The sequence below is a fragment of the Equus quagga genome, chromosome 13 (assembly GCF_021613505.1).
Source record: "Equus quagga isolate Etosha38 chromosome 13, UCLA_HA_Equagga_1.0, whole genome shotgun sequence".
Lineage (NCBI taxonomy): Eukaryota > Metazoa > Chordata > Mammalia > Perissodactyla > Equidae > Equus > Equus quagga.
The window spans coordinates 27,518,236-27,532,826 of record NC_060279.1 but is presented as its reverse complement, the minus strand read 5'-3'; the positions used below and the strand labels follow the sequence as shown (position 1 = coordinate 27,532,826).

At 38.5% G+C, this 14,591-nt stretch overlaps 1 protein-coding gene across 1 annotated transcript in view; it reads left to right on the top strand.

Moving 5' to 3' along the window:
* The window catches only part of LOC124249706 (membrane cofactor protein-like), a 52,515-nt gene extending 38,672 nt beyond the window's left edge, over positions 1 to 13,843 (top strand). Inside the window, exons 11-15 of the mRNA XM_046680938.1 lie at positions 3,072 to 3,125; positions 4,629 to 4,664; positions 5,159 to 5,219; positions 10,783 to 10,820; positions 13,014 to 13,843. Coding sequence (XP_046536894.1) covers positions 3,072 to 3,125; positions 4,629 to 4,664; positions 5,159 to 5,219; positions 10,783 to 10,820; positions 13,014 to 13,024 — 200 coding nt within the window. The 3' untranslated portion in view covers positions 13,025 to 13,843. The remainder of the gene's footprint in view (positions 1 to 3,071; positions 3,126 to 4,628; positions 4,665 to 5,158; positions 5,220 to 10,782; positions 10,821 to 13,013) is intronic.
* Positions 13,844 to 14,591: the final 748 nt, after the last annotated feature.

Here is a 14,591-nt window from a genome sequence, read left to right as displayed (position 1 = left end):
TCTGTTCCTTTCTTCTCTTGCTCTCTTCCCTTGTGGTTTGATGGCTTTCTTTAATCTTATGTTTGGTTCCTTTCTCTTAATTTTTTGTGTATTTATTATAGGTTTCTAGTTTGTTTAGCTTGAGGTTCAAATATAATAACTAAAGTTGATGGTCTCTTTAGTTTGTCCTCTTTCTAAGAGCCCTATTCTTTTACTCCCCTCCACCCACATTTTATGTTTTTGATATCATATCTAACCTCTTTTTTGTGCATGTGTATCCATTACCCTCCTATCAGTACTTTTCTCTGTTGACCTTCATATTAGCTTCATTGGTGGTGGATCTGCTACCTTTACTGGATATTTGCCTTTACCAGTGAGTTTTTTGCTTTTTTTTTCTAATAATTTTCTTATTCTTATTTGTGGTCTTCTCTTTTCCACTTAAATTAGACCCTTTCGCATTTCTTATAAGGCTAGTTTCTTGGTGATAAACTCTCCTAGTTTTTGCTTGTCTGTAAGACTCTCTCCTTCCATTCTGAATGATAACCTTGCTATGTAGAGTATTCTTGGCTGTAGGTTTTTTCCTTTCAGCACTTTAAATATATCATGCCGCTCCCTTCTAGCCTGTAAGGTTTCTGCTGAGAAGTCAGGGATATGGGTTTTCCTTTGTGTGTAACTTGTTGCCTTCCTCTTGTGGCTTTTAGGATTCTCTCTTTATCTTTACCTCTGGACATTTTAATTATAATGTCTTGGTGTCGGTCTCGTTGGGTTTATCTTGTTTGGGGCTCTCTGTGCTTCCTGTACCTGGATGTCTGTTTCCTTCCTTAGGTTAGGAAAATTTTTGGCTATTATTTCTTCAAATAGATTCTCTGCCCCTTTGTCTTTCTCTTCTCCTTCTGGGACACCTATAATACAGATGTTAGTGCGCTTAATGCTGTCCCAGAGGTCCCTTAGACTGTCCTCATTCTTTTTAATTCTTTTTTCTTTTACCTCTTCAGCTTGGGTGATTTCCTCTAGTCTTTCCTTGAGCTTGCTGATCTGTTCTTGTGTATCATCTACTCTGCTATTGAGTCACTCTAGTAAATTGTTCATTTCCAGTATTCTATTCCTCTTTTTTATATTTTCCAGATCTTTGTTCAAGTTCTCACTGAGTTCATCCATTCTTCTCCCAAGATCAGTGAGCATCCTTATGACTATTAGTTTGTACTTTTTGTCAGGTAGATTGTTTATCTCTCTTTAGTTCTTTTTCTGGGGTTTTGTCCTGTTCCCTTACTTGGAACGTATTCCTTTGTCTCCTCATTTTGCCTGTTGCTCTGTGCTTATAGCTCTGTATTAGGTAGGTCAGCTACTCTCCCAATCTTGGAGAGCTGGGTTTATGTAAGAGATGCCTTATGAGCCCCAGCAGCATGCTTGCCTCTCATCACCAGTTCCAAATGTTCCAGGAGTGACCCCTGTGTGGGCTGTGTGTCTCCTTCTGCTGTGGCAGGGTTGCTCTTGCTGCAGATGCCCAGAGAGCACTTGCCTGTCCCCCTAGCCAGCTGGTTGTAGTGGTCAGCTGCGAGTGGTTGCTGCAGTCCTTTCAGTCACTTTATTGGGCAAGGAGAGCCCCAGCACAGTTGGCTGCAAGGTCTAATAGCACATTCCTGTTGGAATTTTTTTGTTAAGTGAGTAGTCCCCCAGCATGGCTGGTTGTTTGGCTCAGGGCTTACAATTTCTGTAGGCTCCTGTCCTGCAAGGCTATTGTCAACTCTCTCAGGATTGCAGCTGAGTGGGGCTGGCCACAGGCATGGGAACACCTATTTGTTTCAGTCTTTGGAAGGTGAGGAAGATCCCATATATGGCTCTTTGAGAAGCACAAGTCTGCTGCAGCTGACAGGCCCCACTGCCCGCAGAGCCACCCACCCCATCAACACAGTGCTGCCCTGTACACATACCCTGACCCACTGAAGTGAACCCAGTCACCCCACTGCAGAAGCCTCATATGCTCCACCAGTGCAGCCCGACTCCTCACACATGCCCTGCCCCACACACGCAGATCCACTCTCCCAGCTGCAGAGGTTCCAGGCACCCCACCTTTGTGGGCCCACAAGTTGCCTGAGGGCTTGCTGTTGGGTTGGGCCAGTCCCTAGGGTGAGCTGCCTGCCCTGGCTGAGCTGGATTAAGATGGTTCTCTAGTGTGTGGGGCAGACCCTTGGGCTAACAGGCCAGAGGAAGAACTCCACTGGCATCTGCCAGAGTCTGTGTCAGCACACCTGTACTAGGTCACAGTAATGGTTGCTGCCAGTGTCTCAGTCCCTGGAGAGGTCTCACCTCTCACTGAGATGCACCCAGAGCCTATCAGGTGAGTCTCTTTTCACCAGAGGACTGTGTACCTTTCGGGTGAGTTTAGGTTGCTTTCTAAAATGGGTGAATTTGTGCATGGGCCCTTTAAGAGCAGGCTTTCTTTCCCCCTTATGTCCAGTACCTTTTCTGGGGATATTCCCTGTTGTAGTTAGTAGCCAACAAAGCCAGATACTATGACACTTGTCTTGGTTGTGCTGAGGCCGGAAGCTGCTTATAGTGATAACACTGTCCTGCTCAGATCCCACACTCCTCCAGGGAAGGCTGCGGACCCTAAGATTCCTCCTGGCCGGCCACGAAGTGCCGCAGCTTGCGAGGGTGGCTTTTTCCTCTCCAGAAGGGAATTTCTGCCTCTTCCACTTCAGTCAGCACTGTCGCTTGTTGTGGGGGTTCTTTTTATCCAGTTTTCAGTTCTCTCTCAGGGGTAATTGTTCCAAGACTAGTCGTAAATTTGTTGTGTCCATGGGAGGAGGTGAGTTCAGAGTCCTCCTACACTGCCATCTTGATACTGTCCTCGAAAAATATTTTTAAATGTAATAAAAATGACCTAGTGAAAGAGAAGTTATTACAAAACAACTTGTGAAATGCTCTGTCATACTACTTTTAATGAGAAGCATTAATATAATTTATATAGGGAAAATGAGGTTATCAGGGTTTTTGTACAAAGTCAAAAAAATCAAACCTATAAATTTAGTGGTCTTTAACCTTCATATTTTTTTTTCTTTTTATTTAACTTATTTTCATTTTTTTTCTAGGACATCCTGGTACCACTGATGAATCACAACCACCTGAAGACGTGGCACCTTTAGGTATTATTTTGGTTACTAATACTCCTGCCTTATGAGACCTTACAGTTCTACATGGAAATACCATATTTTGATTTTCTATAGTTAGAGAAGAAACAATGTATCACAAATTGGTAATAACAGACATTTGTAATTATTTTAATACTGCCGGAACCATGACAAATGGAAGCGGTTATATGTGTAGACACACGTAGATCATACATTTCTTAAGAGGTGCCTAAAATTAGCATTCCTAGTAAGGCAAGATAACTTTCTTAAATGCTATGGTTATATGTTGGTTAAAATATATAAAACGTAACTTGCTTTCCATGTGATGGTCTTATTTTGTGATGGCAAATTTTAGATAGATTTTCTTCGTAGTCATACCTTATATACACAAGCCTTAAAACACTATAAGTTGGGTGAGATTTTTTTCTGTAACAGGCTGGTGTAGCACACATCCTGTAGGCTCACATAGTTCACACAATTTGTTTTAAAGAAAATAATGAAATATAGTTGTGAGTTAAATGAAATACAAAGATGTCTTGATAAGTACATGAAGAAAAATATTTATTACAGTTATTAACATTAGACGAGGTTAGTAAGGTTAATCTTTTTATAAAATGCACCGTAGGCATCTTATATTTGCCCTCTGAACACTGTGGTCAAACTGTCATTGTGCCAGTAACTCCAGTGCCATCTTAAGATGTGAAACACTTGACCATGTTTTCTGAAATGGAAAGCGCAGAGTTAAACAGGACATTTTATGCTTTGACTTATGGAAATTTAATAGAAGTACTGGCAGTTGAGAAGCAGTGGTGCTCCTGACAAACATTGCTGTGAGTTACGGTTTGTGGTATTATTCATTGCTCTCTGCATAGTTAGCACATGGCCACTTAAGTGCATGTTTGTTTCTATGCACAGTTTTTATCCTTGTGCCTGATGTTTCATTTACATTCTCAGAATTTCCTGGCTAATTTGCACTATGTCTTAACCTTTTTGTCAGGGTGGAGAATAGGAGGGGTCGATGATAAGATAAAGTATTGTTTGTGAAGACTGCGCCAAAAGCATCTGTGTGATCGATTCATGGAACTTTATATATGACTTATTCCACAGACTCACTTTTGGGGAAAAAATATAAATTAACTTTCTAACAAAATCGTAAGAAATGATAGCATGAATACTGAACTAGACCAAATAGTTTTAAAACAATTTTCCTCTAACCTAGTGAATTCTGATTGTTCTGGTAACCTTTACTAAATAACCTGGTGTGGTGGCTACAGCACAAAACAACGAAAAGTGAGGGTCCTGTGACGAGTCTCACAAGTTGGACCTGAACCTGGAATGTGATTAGAAGGGTTGTGTGATCAAAATGACCTGGATGCTCCAGCAGTCACCCTAAAACTAGATGGATAGACTTTTCCTTTGCTGTAGTTTTTAGATGATGGGACCAGAATGAAAATGCACCTGCTATTTGGAGGCCCAGATGTGCTCACTTATCTTCAAACTGTCTTCATTTTTTCTCAGGTGGAGGAATTATTGCCGTGATTGTTATTGTTACACGTAAGTGTCCCAGTCTTTCGTAATACTTAAAATATTACTGTGAAGAAGTGCTTTATTTTCTTAACGGTTTTTCACTTTGTATAATTTTTATAGCTTGAAATTAAGTGAACCAGTCTAGAAACGTGAGCTTTTATGTGATATACTACCTTGTGTTGGTCACTGTATATTTTTTCATATTCTAGATGTCCACTTAGTAACAAACCCTAAATAACACGTTTTGTCAAGATAATCGGTCATACGAGTTTGCTTCCCAAATATGCTCTGGGTCACCTTCTCAGTTAAGCAGGGGCTCTTCTCCGACCTACTCTGGACGGTCTAAGTCATTCCAGGGGACTGGGCTGAGATCGTGCAGAGTCCAGATGGAACAGAAACGTTCATGTGCTTGAATACAATAAGCTTTTCTGACCACTGAAATGTAACCAACATTTCTTTCTTCTGCTAGATTTTGAATCTTGGTGATTAGTTTTTACTCACATGTCACTTGTTTCCTGTAGTTGTTGGTGCTGGAATAGTTGCTGCCGGCCTGTTCAAATTTCTACACACCAGGAAGAAACGGTAAATTAAAGCATGCTGCTTCTAACTTACTGGTTCGTCTCATTCTTGACATGCTTTTGTGCAACTTTTGTTTGTACTCTGTATTGCATGCCATCTTTTTAAAAATGTGCCTGCGTGAGTGTGCCGGGTGAATTGCTTTTGCTGACTAAAAATATTTTCAGCTGCTTTTAATATAATTATAACAAGAGTGACCTGTGCAGAGTTGCTTCCGCTATTATGTGTGTAAGAAAAATTTCTGTGGGATTTGAGGTTAAGCTTTACAGCGAAAACGTGGACCATTATGGGGCCTTCCCTACCCTAGGTATCGCCTATTTCCTACACTGGAGTAGTGGCCGAGCTTAAATCTAAAATAACTCACTGTGGAGACTTGGAGAGTTGAATTCATGGGAATTTTCATGAGGAAAGTTCCATTTGACTGTGTAACGTAGGTTGTTGTAAGGAGCTCTGTAGTTGTCTTGTTCAAATACACAATTTCATTTCTTTCCACATAGAGTTGTTATTTATCCATGTGAAACGGGAGTTAAAGCAACACTGTTTGATTTCCCTCTCATGTTCTCTTAATTTACTAGGTTGCAGTAAAACTGAAGGGGTTTATTAAAGTTAAAGTTGCTGAGAGGGGTAAGATTTACAAGGCACATTAACTTTGTCTTTTTATCTATAAAATTGAAAAGGGGGGAGGGGCTTAGAATAGAAAAATGTACAAATACAATTCTTGTAAGGAGAATAGGGTTTTTAAACAGCAAACTTAAATTTTAATGAGATAATTTACAATTTAATCAAAGACTTAGAATAAATCCTGGAGCACAGACCAAGATTAGGTGCTTCGGAATTTCAGATTTTTAGTGAAATTTTTTTCCTGTCCTTTTAGAAATAGCTTTGAAATCAAATTAAGATTGTTGAGACTTTGGTACTCATGGTTTTATGGTATATTTTCATTGATGTTAATCATTGGGTTTAGACTATGTAATAAAAGTACATTCCTCACTCATAAAGAGCTCAAACCTTTTATATTACCTGATTGTTTTTTTAAAATACCCATGATGCCTTCATTTAAATCTTATATTTGTGATATGTACATTTGATTTCTGTATCAGTAGTATATTTTTAAAATTACATATGCACAGCAGTCTGACTAGGAAATACTATCAGTGAAATATTTTTACAAGTCCAAATGTTTGCATAGAAATGACTTCTCAAGAAAGTAAAACAAAATAGCTTTCTGCTCCTCACTTTCCTTCTTTGTTTAAAACATCACTGGGTTAAAATCCTTAAAGTTTCCTTAATAAGTATTAATCAGACTCTCTGGCTCCCAGTTAAAGGATCCTTGAAAGCTGAGCAATGATCTGAGCTCTGTAGCCCAGATTAAAGGCTCAGCAGCGTCCGTGAGCCGAGGTTCCGTTTCTAATGCGCTCCGAGTGCTGCTGCTGCTGGGCCTGGACGACACTTGAAGTGTCCTGGGTGTCAACTGTTACTGATGTGCCCACATTCTTGAAATTTGAAGAAACACTATCATGTTTATTGGCAAATTTTTCTCCTGTTTGAGGTCATTGGATTTTTTAAAGACTCTTCATCTATGTGTCTGTTTTTTAAAAAGATTATGGGGTAATACTTAGCTTTATTTTGCTTTTCTTTAAAAAAAGTCCAGATTTTTACTATATTCTTTGCAGTATTTAATGTCTATAATCTTCTCCCTAAATTGGTTGCTGTTGCCTGAGAAACTCCTTTACAAGAGAACAGAATATGTGCAATTCCTTCTCTATTTCTGGGGTACCTCTGGAAGCAGGGTCCCAGGCACAGATAATCCCAAATTCTTGTTAACATTTGATACAAAATGGAGCTGATGTGAACTGTACTTATGATGATTTGGGAACACACTTACCCTGATACAGCCTTCATACCACAGTACCAAAATAGTATAAGTATTCATTTTTAAGATCATTCAACATATTTCAATTACTTGATGAAAAATGGCCACAAGATTAAAGTAGTCTGCCATAGTTTTCTGTTTCTTATTCTTCAGCTAAGAATGGAATAGGATCCCAATTGGTCTGAAACGTGCCCATCTACATGCTCCTTCCTTTCCCTTCTTCCAGTGTCCTTTCTTATGTTTCTCCCACACTTTCCAGGCTTAGACTCCACAGCGCTTCCCCGTCCTTTGCTGTTTCTTGAGTCCTGTTCTGCATGTCATGACCACGTGATTCCGAAAACAGATGCCTTTAGTTTACATTAATGTTTTCACTTGTTCGTAGTTATTTTTTTCCCCATAAATGCATGATTTTCTTTACTCCAGTTAAATCATCCCTGGATAAGTGAGAGTTCGCTAAATTCTTTAGAATTATTTGCATAATTTATGTATTTTAATACCTGTGACTTAAATAGGTCTTATTTTTTCCGTTAACATTATTATTTTTTATAACAAACTTATTTTTAATGTTATATTAATAATGACTAATTCAATAACTTTGTCATTTTTATGCTGTCTTCTTAAATGAATGTTACAAAAGTTTTCTGGATTTAATATATTTAGTGGCCAGTTCTGGTAGTGGCAAGTGTAATGATATGAGCAAAAAATGGAAGGATCAGATTAACTTGAACATTTTTCTACTTGACTCTCAGATTCTTGAGCATTCAACAAACTCTTCAAAAAATATGAAAGAAAATTAATAAATAAGAAATATTTTGTAATTACTTTGGATTGCACGTTTATCAAATTTGGATCCATCCCAGAGAAATGGGAGGTCATATACTAAGTTTTACAGGGATCTTCTCAGGATGAAAACAAATGTGCCTGGGAAGAAACTGCACTCGCTGCAGAAGTCCAGATGCAGCTGAGAATACATGACTTGTCATAAAAATGATGTCCAAGACAATATGACATGGATTAATATATGCTCCGTGTATTCCCTCAAAATAAGGACCCCTTCTCCTCACAGAGTCTGTTTTCTGTGAGAAAGAGTTTACATTATTCTCTTCAGGCTAAATGGTTTCAGAGGTAAACAGATTGCACAGAAATTGAGAATCTGTTCATTTCCTGGATGATCTGTAAGACTCCCAAGTTAACGTAGCTTCTTGTGCAAACTTCCTGTTTCAAGTTCCTAAGTGAGAATCAGAGAACTCTTAATCTATGAACCTCATGATCGGGTTTACCTCCATTCTCCTCTGTCATTGATTTGACCCCAGTTATTAGGCCACTCTTGCTGCCTTTGGGTTTGATGTCACTATTGTATTCAGCCCCTTTCCCTTCCTCTGTTCAGCACAAATCTGATTGGTGAGAGCCACAGAGAAGGAAATTTATTTCTCTCTGAGAAGAGATGAGAGAGATTTGCTTTTATTGTTGAAAGGTATCTGCTTCCTGTTCTGTTTCTTTTCAGAGATGTCCTTTCTTTTGAAAAATATTTAGTGAATATTTAGACAGCAAGCACCTGAGCTAAAATATGTTAGGAGGAAACATCAGAGGACACCTAGAGTCCCAGTGCCTTTGCTCAGTTACTGTTTTCTTCTACCATTTCTGTTCCAAATGTAACATGAAGCGTCCTGACAGTTTTTGTGAGGCCTCCAGTAGATTAATGTCCCCTTGTCTCTTTATTGGACTGTCTAGCTTCCTCTACCTTCCAGCAGCTGTGAATCCAAAAGTGAGGAAATTTTTTAGCCCAATGGGAAATAATCACAGAATCTGTTCATTTTAAGTAGAGAGAGAAAAAATTTCCTTTTACAGAACCCAAAATACATTTTACTTAATTTTGTAAATGTATTCAATGTCAACTTGTAAATAACTCAGTAAAGGCATTTATCTGTTTCTCTTGACCTGAATATTTTTACCATATGAAAGAGAAACCAACAAAAAAATCCTCAGATTTTGAAAATTATGAATTGCACTGCCCTAAACCCTTTGACCCCATCCGCCTTCTGTCTTCGAATGAAATGAATTGGAAATCTTCCTCTACTTGTGCCAAAATGCACGTCTACATAGCTGGGAAGAGAGCGAGATGTGTATCCCACCACTTACAATGTGAGGCGCTACCCAGGTTACAATCAAGAGTTTCACAGCAGATTCTACAAAGGCCAACAGGAAGGGCAGTTTCTTGGTAAAAGCCAAGTGGTGTCTTTGATCGCAGGAGCAAAGGGAAAGACAGAACATACCAACTAGAGTGGCAGTCTGGGCTCACCCAGCCCTGTGCGTCTGCCTGTGCTCTTTGCATTTCTTTCAGGCTAAAGCCAAACAGGAAAGTTGTTTTCACACTGTCATGAGCTTCAAGGTGTCTGTAAAGATTTGAAGTTAGTTAAATGAACGCTGAAGTTAATATAAAATAACTGTAATTAGTAATTCAGTTTCAGATTTTTACCATCTTCAAGTAGCTTCGTTTCATCAAATATTTCTTTAAGTTTATATTAATGCTTAATTATCTTTCTCATATATTGGGTTTCTGTTTTAAAGAAAAGGATTCCACTACTACAGAAAAAAAATATATTGACTTTGAAAACTAGAAAAATATGGTCTTGGAGAAATACTGATACGCCTAATTATTACGTCACTCACCACAGTATTCCTTAAAAATCACCATATTGCAAGAATAGTGCTGTGACAGTGGTGGTTCATAATGATGGCTCCCCCCAAAGAGAAACAAAGTACCCGAAAGTAACCTGGTTGGCTCTTACATTGGTAGGCATCCCTGAAGTGTCTGCTGTGGCAAGCATAACTGACTGGTCCAAATTTAGTTTTAGTCTATTAGAGTCAATTTACTAAGGCAGGGACCAGAACCGCATTTTCCAGTGCAATAGTCAATAGCCACGTGGGGCTACTGAGGACTTCAAAAGTGGCCGGTTCCGAGGAAGGTGTGCTGGAGGTGCAAAATACACTCCAGATTTCAAAGACAGTATGAAAAAATGTAAAATGAACGGCAAAATGTTAATATTTTGGCCATCCTGGCCTAGGTGACATATGTTAAAATTAATTTTTCCTGTTTTTTTAAATACTTTTTTAAATGTGGCTTCTAGAAAATTTAAAATTACCTATGTGATTTGCATTATATTTCTCTGGGCAGCACTGGACCAGAATAATAGATTTTAGAAAGATATATTGTTACAATAAAAGTGTGATGGAAACTTCAGTTATTTAGGAAAATCTCTTACTGGAACACAGGATTTCCTTGACAGTCAGGGGTAAATGAGGCGTCATTGAACTTGAACACTGTGGGAATCATTACCTTTTTAAAAGTTTCATCTTAGAGTGGAACTTAAAATTGTGACATTAGGAAAACAGTCTTTCCCAATGGCCCTAAATTAAAATGAGGAAATATTTACTATGTACTTCATATGTGACTGCTCTGTTTCTTGTTTTGGAGAGGGTCAAAAATATAATAATACATGGCCAGAAGAAATGTTTCTAGAGTGAGATAAGTTGAATATTTAAAATTACTTTAAAAGAATTAATTTCCTAGTTCAGAAATTCTTGATACTATAAATACAGGTTTTTAAAATTCTGTTTTCTAAGTGGACTTCTGGAACTGAATTTCTGTACCTATTGTGTTTGTGTGTGATGGTGTCTGTTTATCTTGCTTTGTAGGAAAGCAGAGGTTAGCGCTACATACAGCACTTACCAGAGTAAGTCAACCACGCGACCAGAGGAGAACTAAATGGTTTCCACAAACCAGTGCCTCAGTTTACATTTTGATTCTGTTAAAACGTTAAGGTCTACACTGAATTCCTATAGCCACTATGGAAAACAGTATGAAGGTTCCTCAAAAACTTAAAAACAGAACTACCATATGATCCAGCAATTCCACTTCTGGGTATTATCCAAAAGAAACTAAATCACTGTGTGGAAGAGGTACCTTCACCTCTCTGTTTATTGCAGCAGCATTTACAGTAACCAGACATAGAAAGAACCCGAGTGTCCATTGACGGATGAATGGATAAAGACAATGTGGTATGTGTGTGTCTCTGTGTGTGTGTGTGTGTATGTGTGTGTATACAGTGTGTATATACACAGTGAAATATTCAGCCATAAAAAAGGAAGGAAGTCCTGCTATTTGTGACAAGATGGATGGATCCTGAGGGCATGATGTTAAGTGAAACAAGTCATAGAGAGAGAGACAAATACTGTATGACCTCACTTATATGTGGAATCTTTAAAAACCAAACTCATAGGAAAAGAAATTAGATTTGTGGCTGCCAGAGGCAGTGGAAGGGTAGGGGGGGGACTATGAATTGGGTGAAGATGATCAAAAGGTACAAACTTCCAGTTATAAACAAGCACTGGGATGTAATGTACAGTAGGGTGACTATAATTAGTAAGACTGTGTTGTATATTGGCAAGTTGCTAAAAGAGTAGATCTTAGAAGTTGTGATCACAAGGAAGAAAAAAAATTTTTGTAACTATGTGAGGTAATGGATGTTAACTAAATTTACTGTATTAGCCATTTTGTAAACTATACCAACTCTTTATGCTGTACAGCTTAAACTCATAGAATATGTCAATTATATCAATAAAACTGGAAGAAAAGATTTACAAAAGTTATACCAATAAAACAGGAAGAAAAGATTTACAAAAGTTATTCTCTAGTTTCTCTCACTCTCACGAATGCAATTGTTAAGAAATAATGACAACATTTTAACATGACTTGAATGTAGTCACCATCCTTTGATGCTTCTTTGAAACATGTATGAATTTGGGTATGAACATCTTGCCTGTTTTTCCTTAAACAACATTTGCATTTATAGAGCAAGTCAAAACAATATCCCTGGTAGTATGAAGATGAGGAAATGATTTTTTTTTTTAAAGATTTTATTTTTTTCCTTTTTCTCCCCAAAGCCCCCCGGTACATAGTTGTATATTCTTCGTTGTGGGTCCTTCTAGTTGTGGCATGTGGGACGCTGCCTCAGCGTGGTCTGATGAGCAGTGCCATGTCCGCGCCCAGGATTCGAACCAACGAAACACTGGGCCGCCTGCAGCGGAGCGCGCGAACTTAACCACTCGGCCACGGGGCCAGCCCCAGGAAATGATTTTTTTAAATAAAATCTCCAAAGTTAGGAAAATATAGTTCAAAATGAAATTACATGTCAGTCATAAGGAAAGTGATTTTGAAATCTTTTTTGTTGAAAGATAAATGCCAACTCTTCAACAAGGCTAAAATGGATTTTATATATAGTTTATTGTAAAAAGTCTTTACAAATATGTGTATACTACTTCAGACCTTAAACATTAAAAATAACACTGAAAATTGGGATTTTGAACAAGTTTGACCTCCCTAAGAGTAGTTTCAGAAAATACTCTTAAAGTTCATAGAGTAAAATTCCACATTTTAAAAACTTATTTTAACCTCTTGGTAATTTAAAGAAACTATAAAGTTTATGGATGGCATTTGTCCTTCACTTTTTTTCATGTCAATAAACCAGTCTAGGGAATCGATAAGGATTTAGAATCAGTTGCTACTTCTGTAAAAAGTTAGGGAGCTCTAACACCCATAACAAGGATACCAGGTTCGTGGTACAGAGTGAGTGCTGCGGTCTTGTAGTTTTCTTAAAGAGAATTCCATCTTTAAGAGAATTAGAATCCGCTCTAAATTCTGGCTATAGGTGGTTTTCTGTCCCTCCTTGAATAAGGAGATGTCTTACTGTAATATGTCATCTAAAAGTAGACAGTTTCATTGGGAATAAATTCATCAGATAACCTTCAGTTGTATCAGAATCTTGGTCTTTCTGTGCATCTCACCTCATCTGCCAAAAGTCAGAGTAAAAATGAAGCTGTTTATTTCAGGAAAGAAAACTTAATTGTGTATTTGCTGTCTGTTGTAGGAAGACACTGAAAAAGGAAACAGCTCAGGCAGCACGTTATACTGAGGTGAAGTAGATCCCGCCTCTTCTGAGCCCTCACTGGCAGCGTCTCTCAAGCAAGCCAGTGGGAGAAGAGGAGGGACGCCACGCTGATTCAGATTACATTTCTAAAGTTTGGTTTCACGCTGTTATATTTAGTAGCACAAATTGGGCCGAAGAAACGTTGCCGAGAAGGATATGAGTTGGGGACTCAACAGTGGCCTGGAGTGAACATTGTTTCACTCCTAAAGTCATGTTAATAACGCACTGCACGTGTTCCTTCCCTTTGTCATCTCTGATGAGGCACTTCAGGAAGATAAGTTTGGGCAGAAGAAACAGGAATTCTGAATTCAATATAAAGCTGGAGGTTTACTGTGCCCATTTTCACATGCTCTTCAAGAATGTAGCACTTGCTTAGAAGCAAGGCATGGCTGTACTATTTACTTTTTTAAAGCCAAACTGAGGCGCTTTTCAACCAAAGATTAGATCAACCAAAAATAGACTTTTTATAATACTTTTGCTTCAAATTTACTGTTTTCAACTTGGTATATTTATATGTGAGATTGATATATTTGTGCAAATATAAATTATGTTGTTTGTCAAATTATCGATTACTTAAATATATAGGGAAACCAGTTTTCTCTAGAAAAGTTTGTTTAAATGACAGAGAAAGCAGCTTTTTGTACTGAAAAGTTTATTAAAACTGCAAGAAAGTATCTGAAGTGAAAAGTCCCATGTATAGTGATCTTTACTGTTCACTTTTTGAAAATTGGATCTTCAAATCTGGCATAAAATAAAATGTAGGTTTGGAGAAGTTTCATTTGTGATGGTGCGTTTATTTCCAGTGTGTTTTATCTGAAAGCAGAGTGTGCTTTTAATTGGGGCCCATCACCAAGCTTTCCACTCCCACTGTCATCCCTCCTGCCCCTCGCATCTCAGAGCCTTCAGTACATCAGGGCTTCTCTGCTCCAGCCCCGCAGGTACCTCTCCTGCTCAGAGGTGTTCGGTGACGCCACATTACCCACAGCAGGAAGTCCAGGTTAACCAGCCTGATACTTGACGGCTTTCTATAATCCAACCCCAGCTTTTCTTCCCAGGCCTTCTCTCTCTGCTCCACTTCTTCAAATAACCTGCTCTCAGTCAAGCCAGACCATCGGCCCTGTGCTCTCGGCCGTGTTCCTAGTTCACTGTTGCCTGAAGCGCCCAGGCTCCCATCCAGATCCTGGCCATCCTCCACGGCTCAGCTCAAATACGGCCCATTGTGGGAAGCTCTTCCTGATTTCTGCCCAGCTCTCATAGCCTCTGTTATTACCTGACCTTGAGTTAACCACATTTAAGTATCTATATGCTTGTATGTGGTAGAAAACATACCTTCCACATCACTTTAATGCGTGGGTGTGACTAAGTAATTAAAAATCCAAGTCCCAACAATAAAGTATAAAATTTGATTTCCAGACTAATAAAATTTTTGTTCATGCAAAAAAAGTAATTCCTGTTGTCTTTGCAGCCTTGAATTAAATCCAATAGCTAGACCTCTGAGACCAGGCCTCAGTTTCTGAA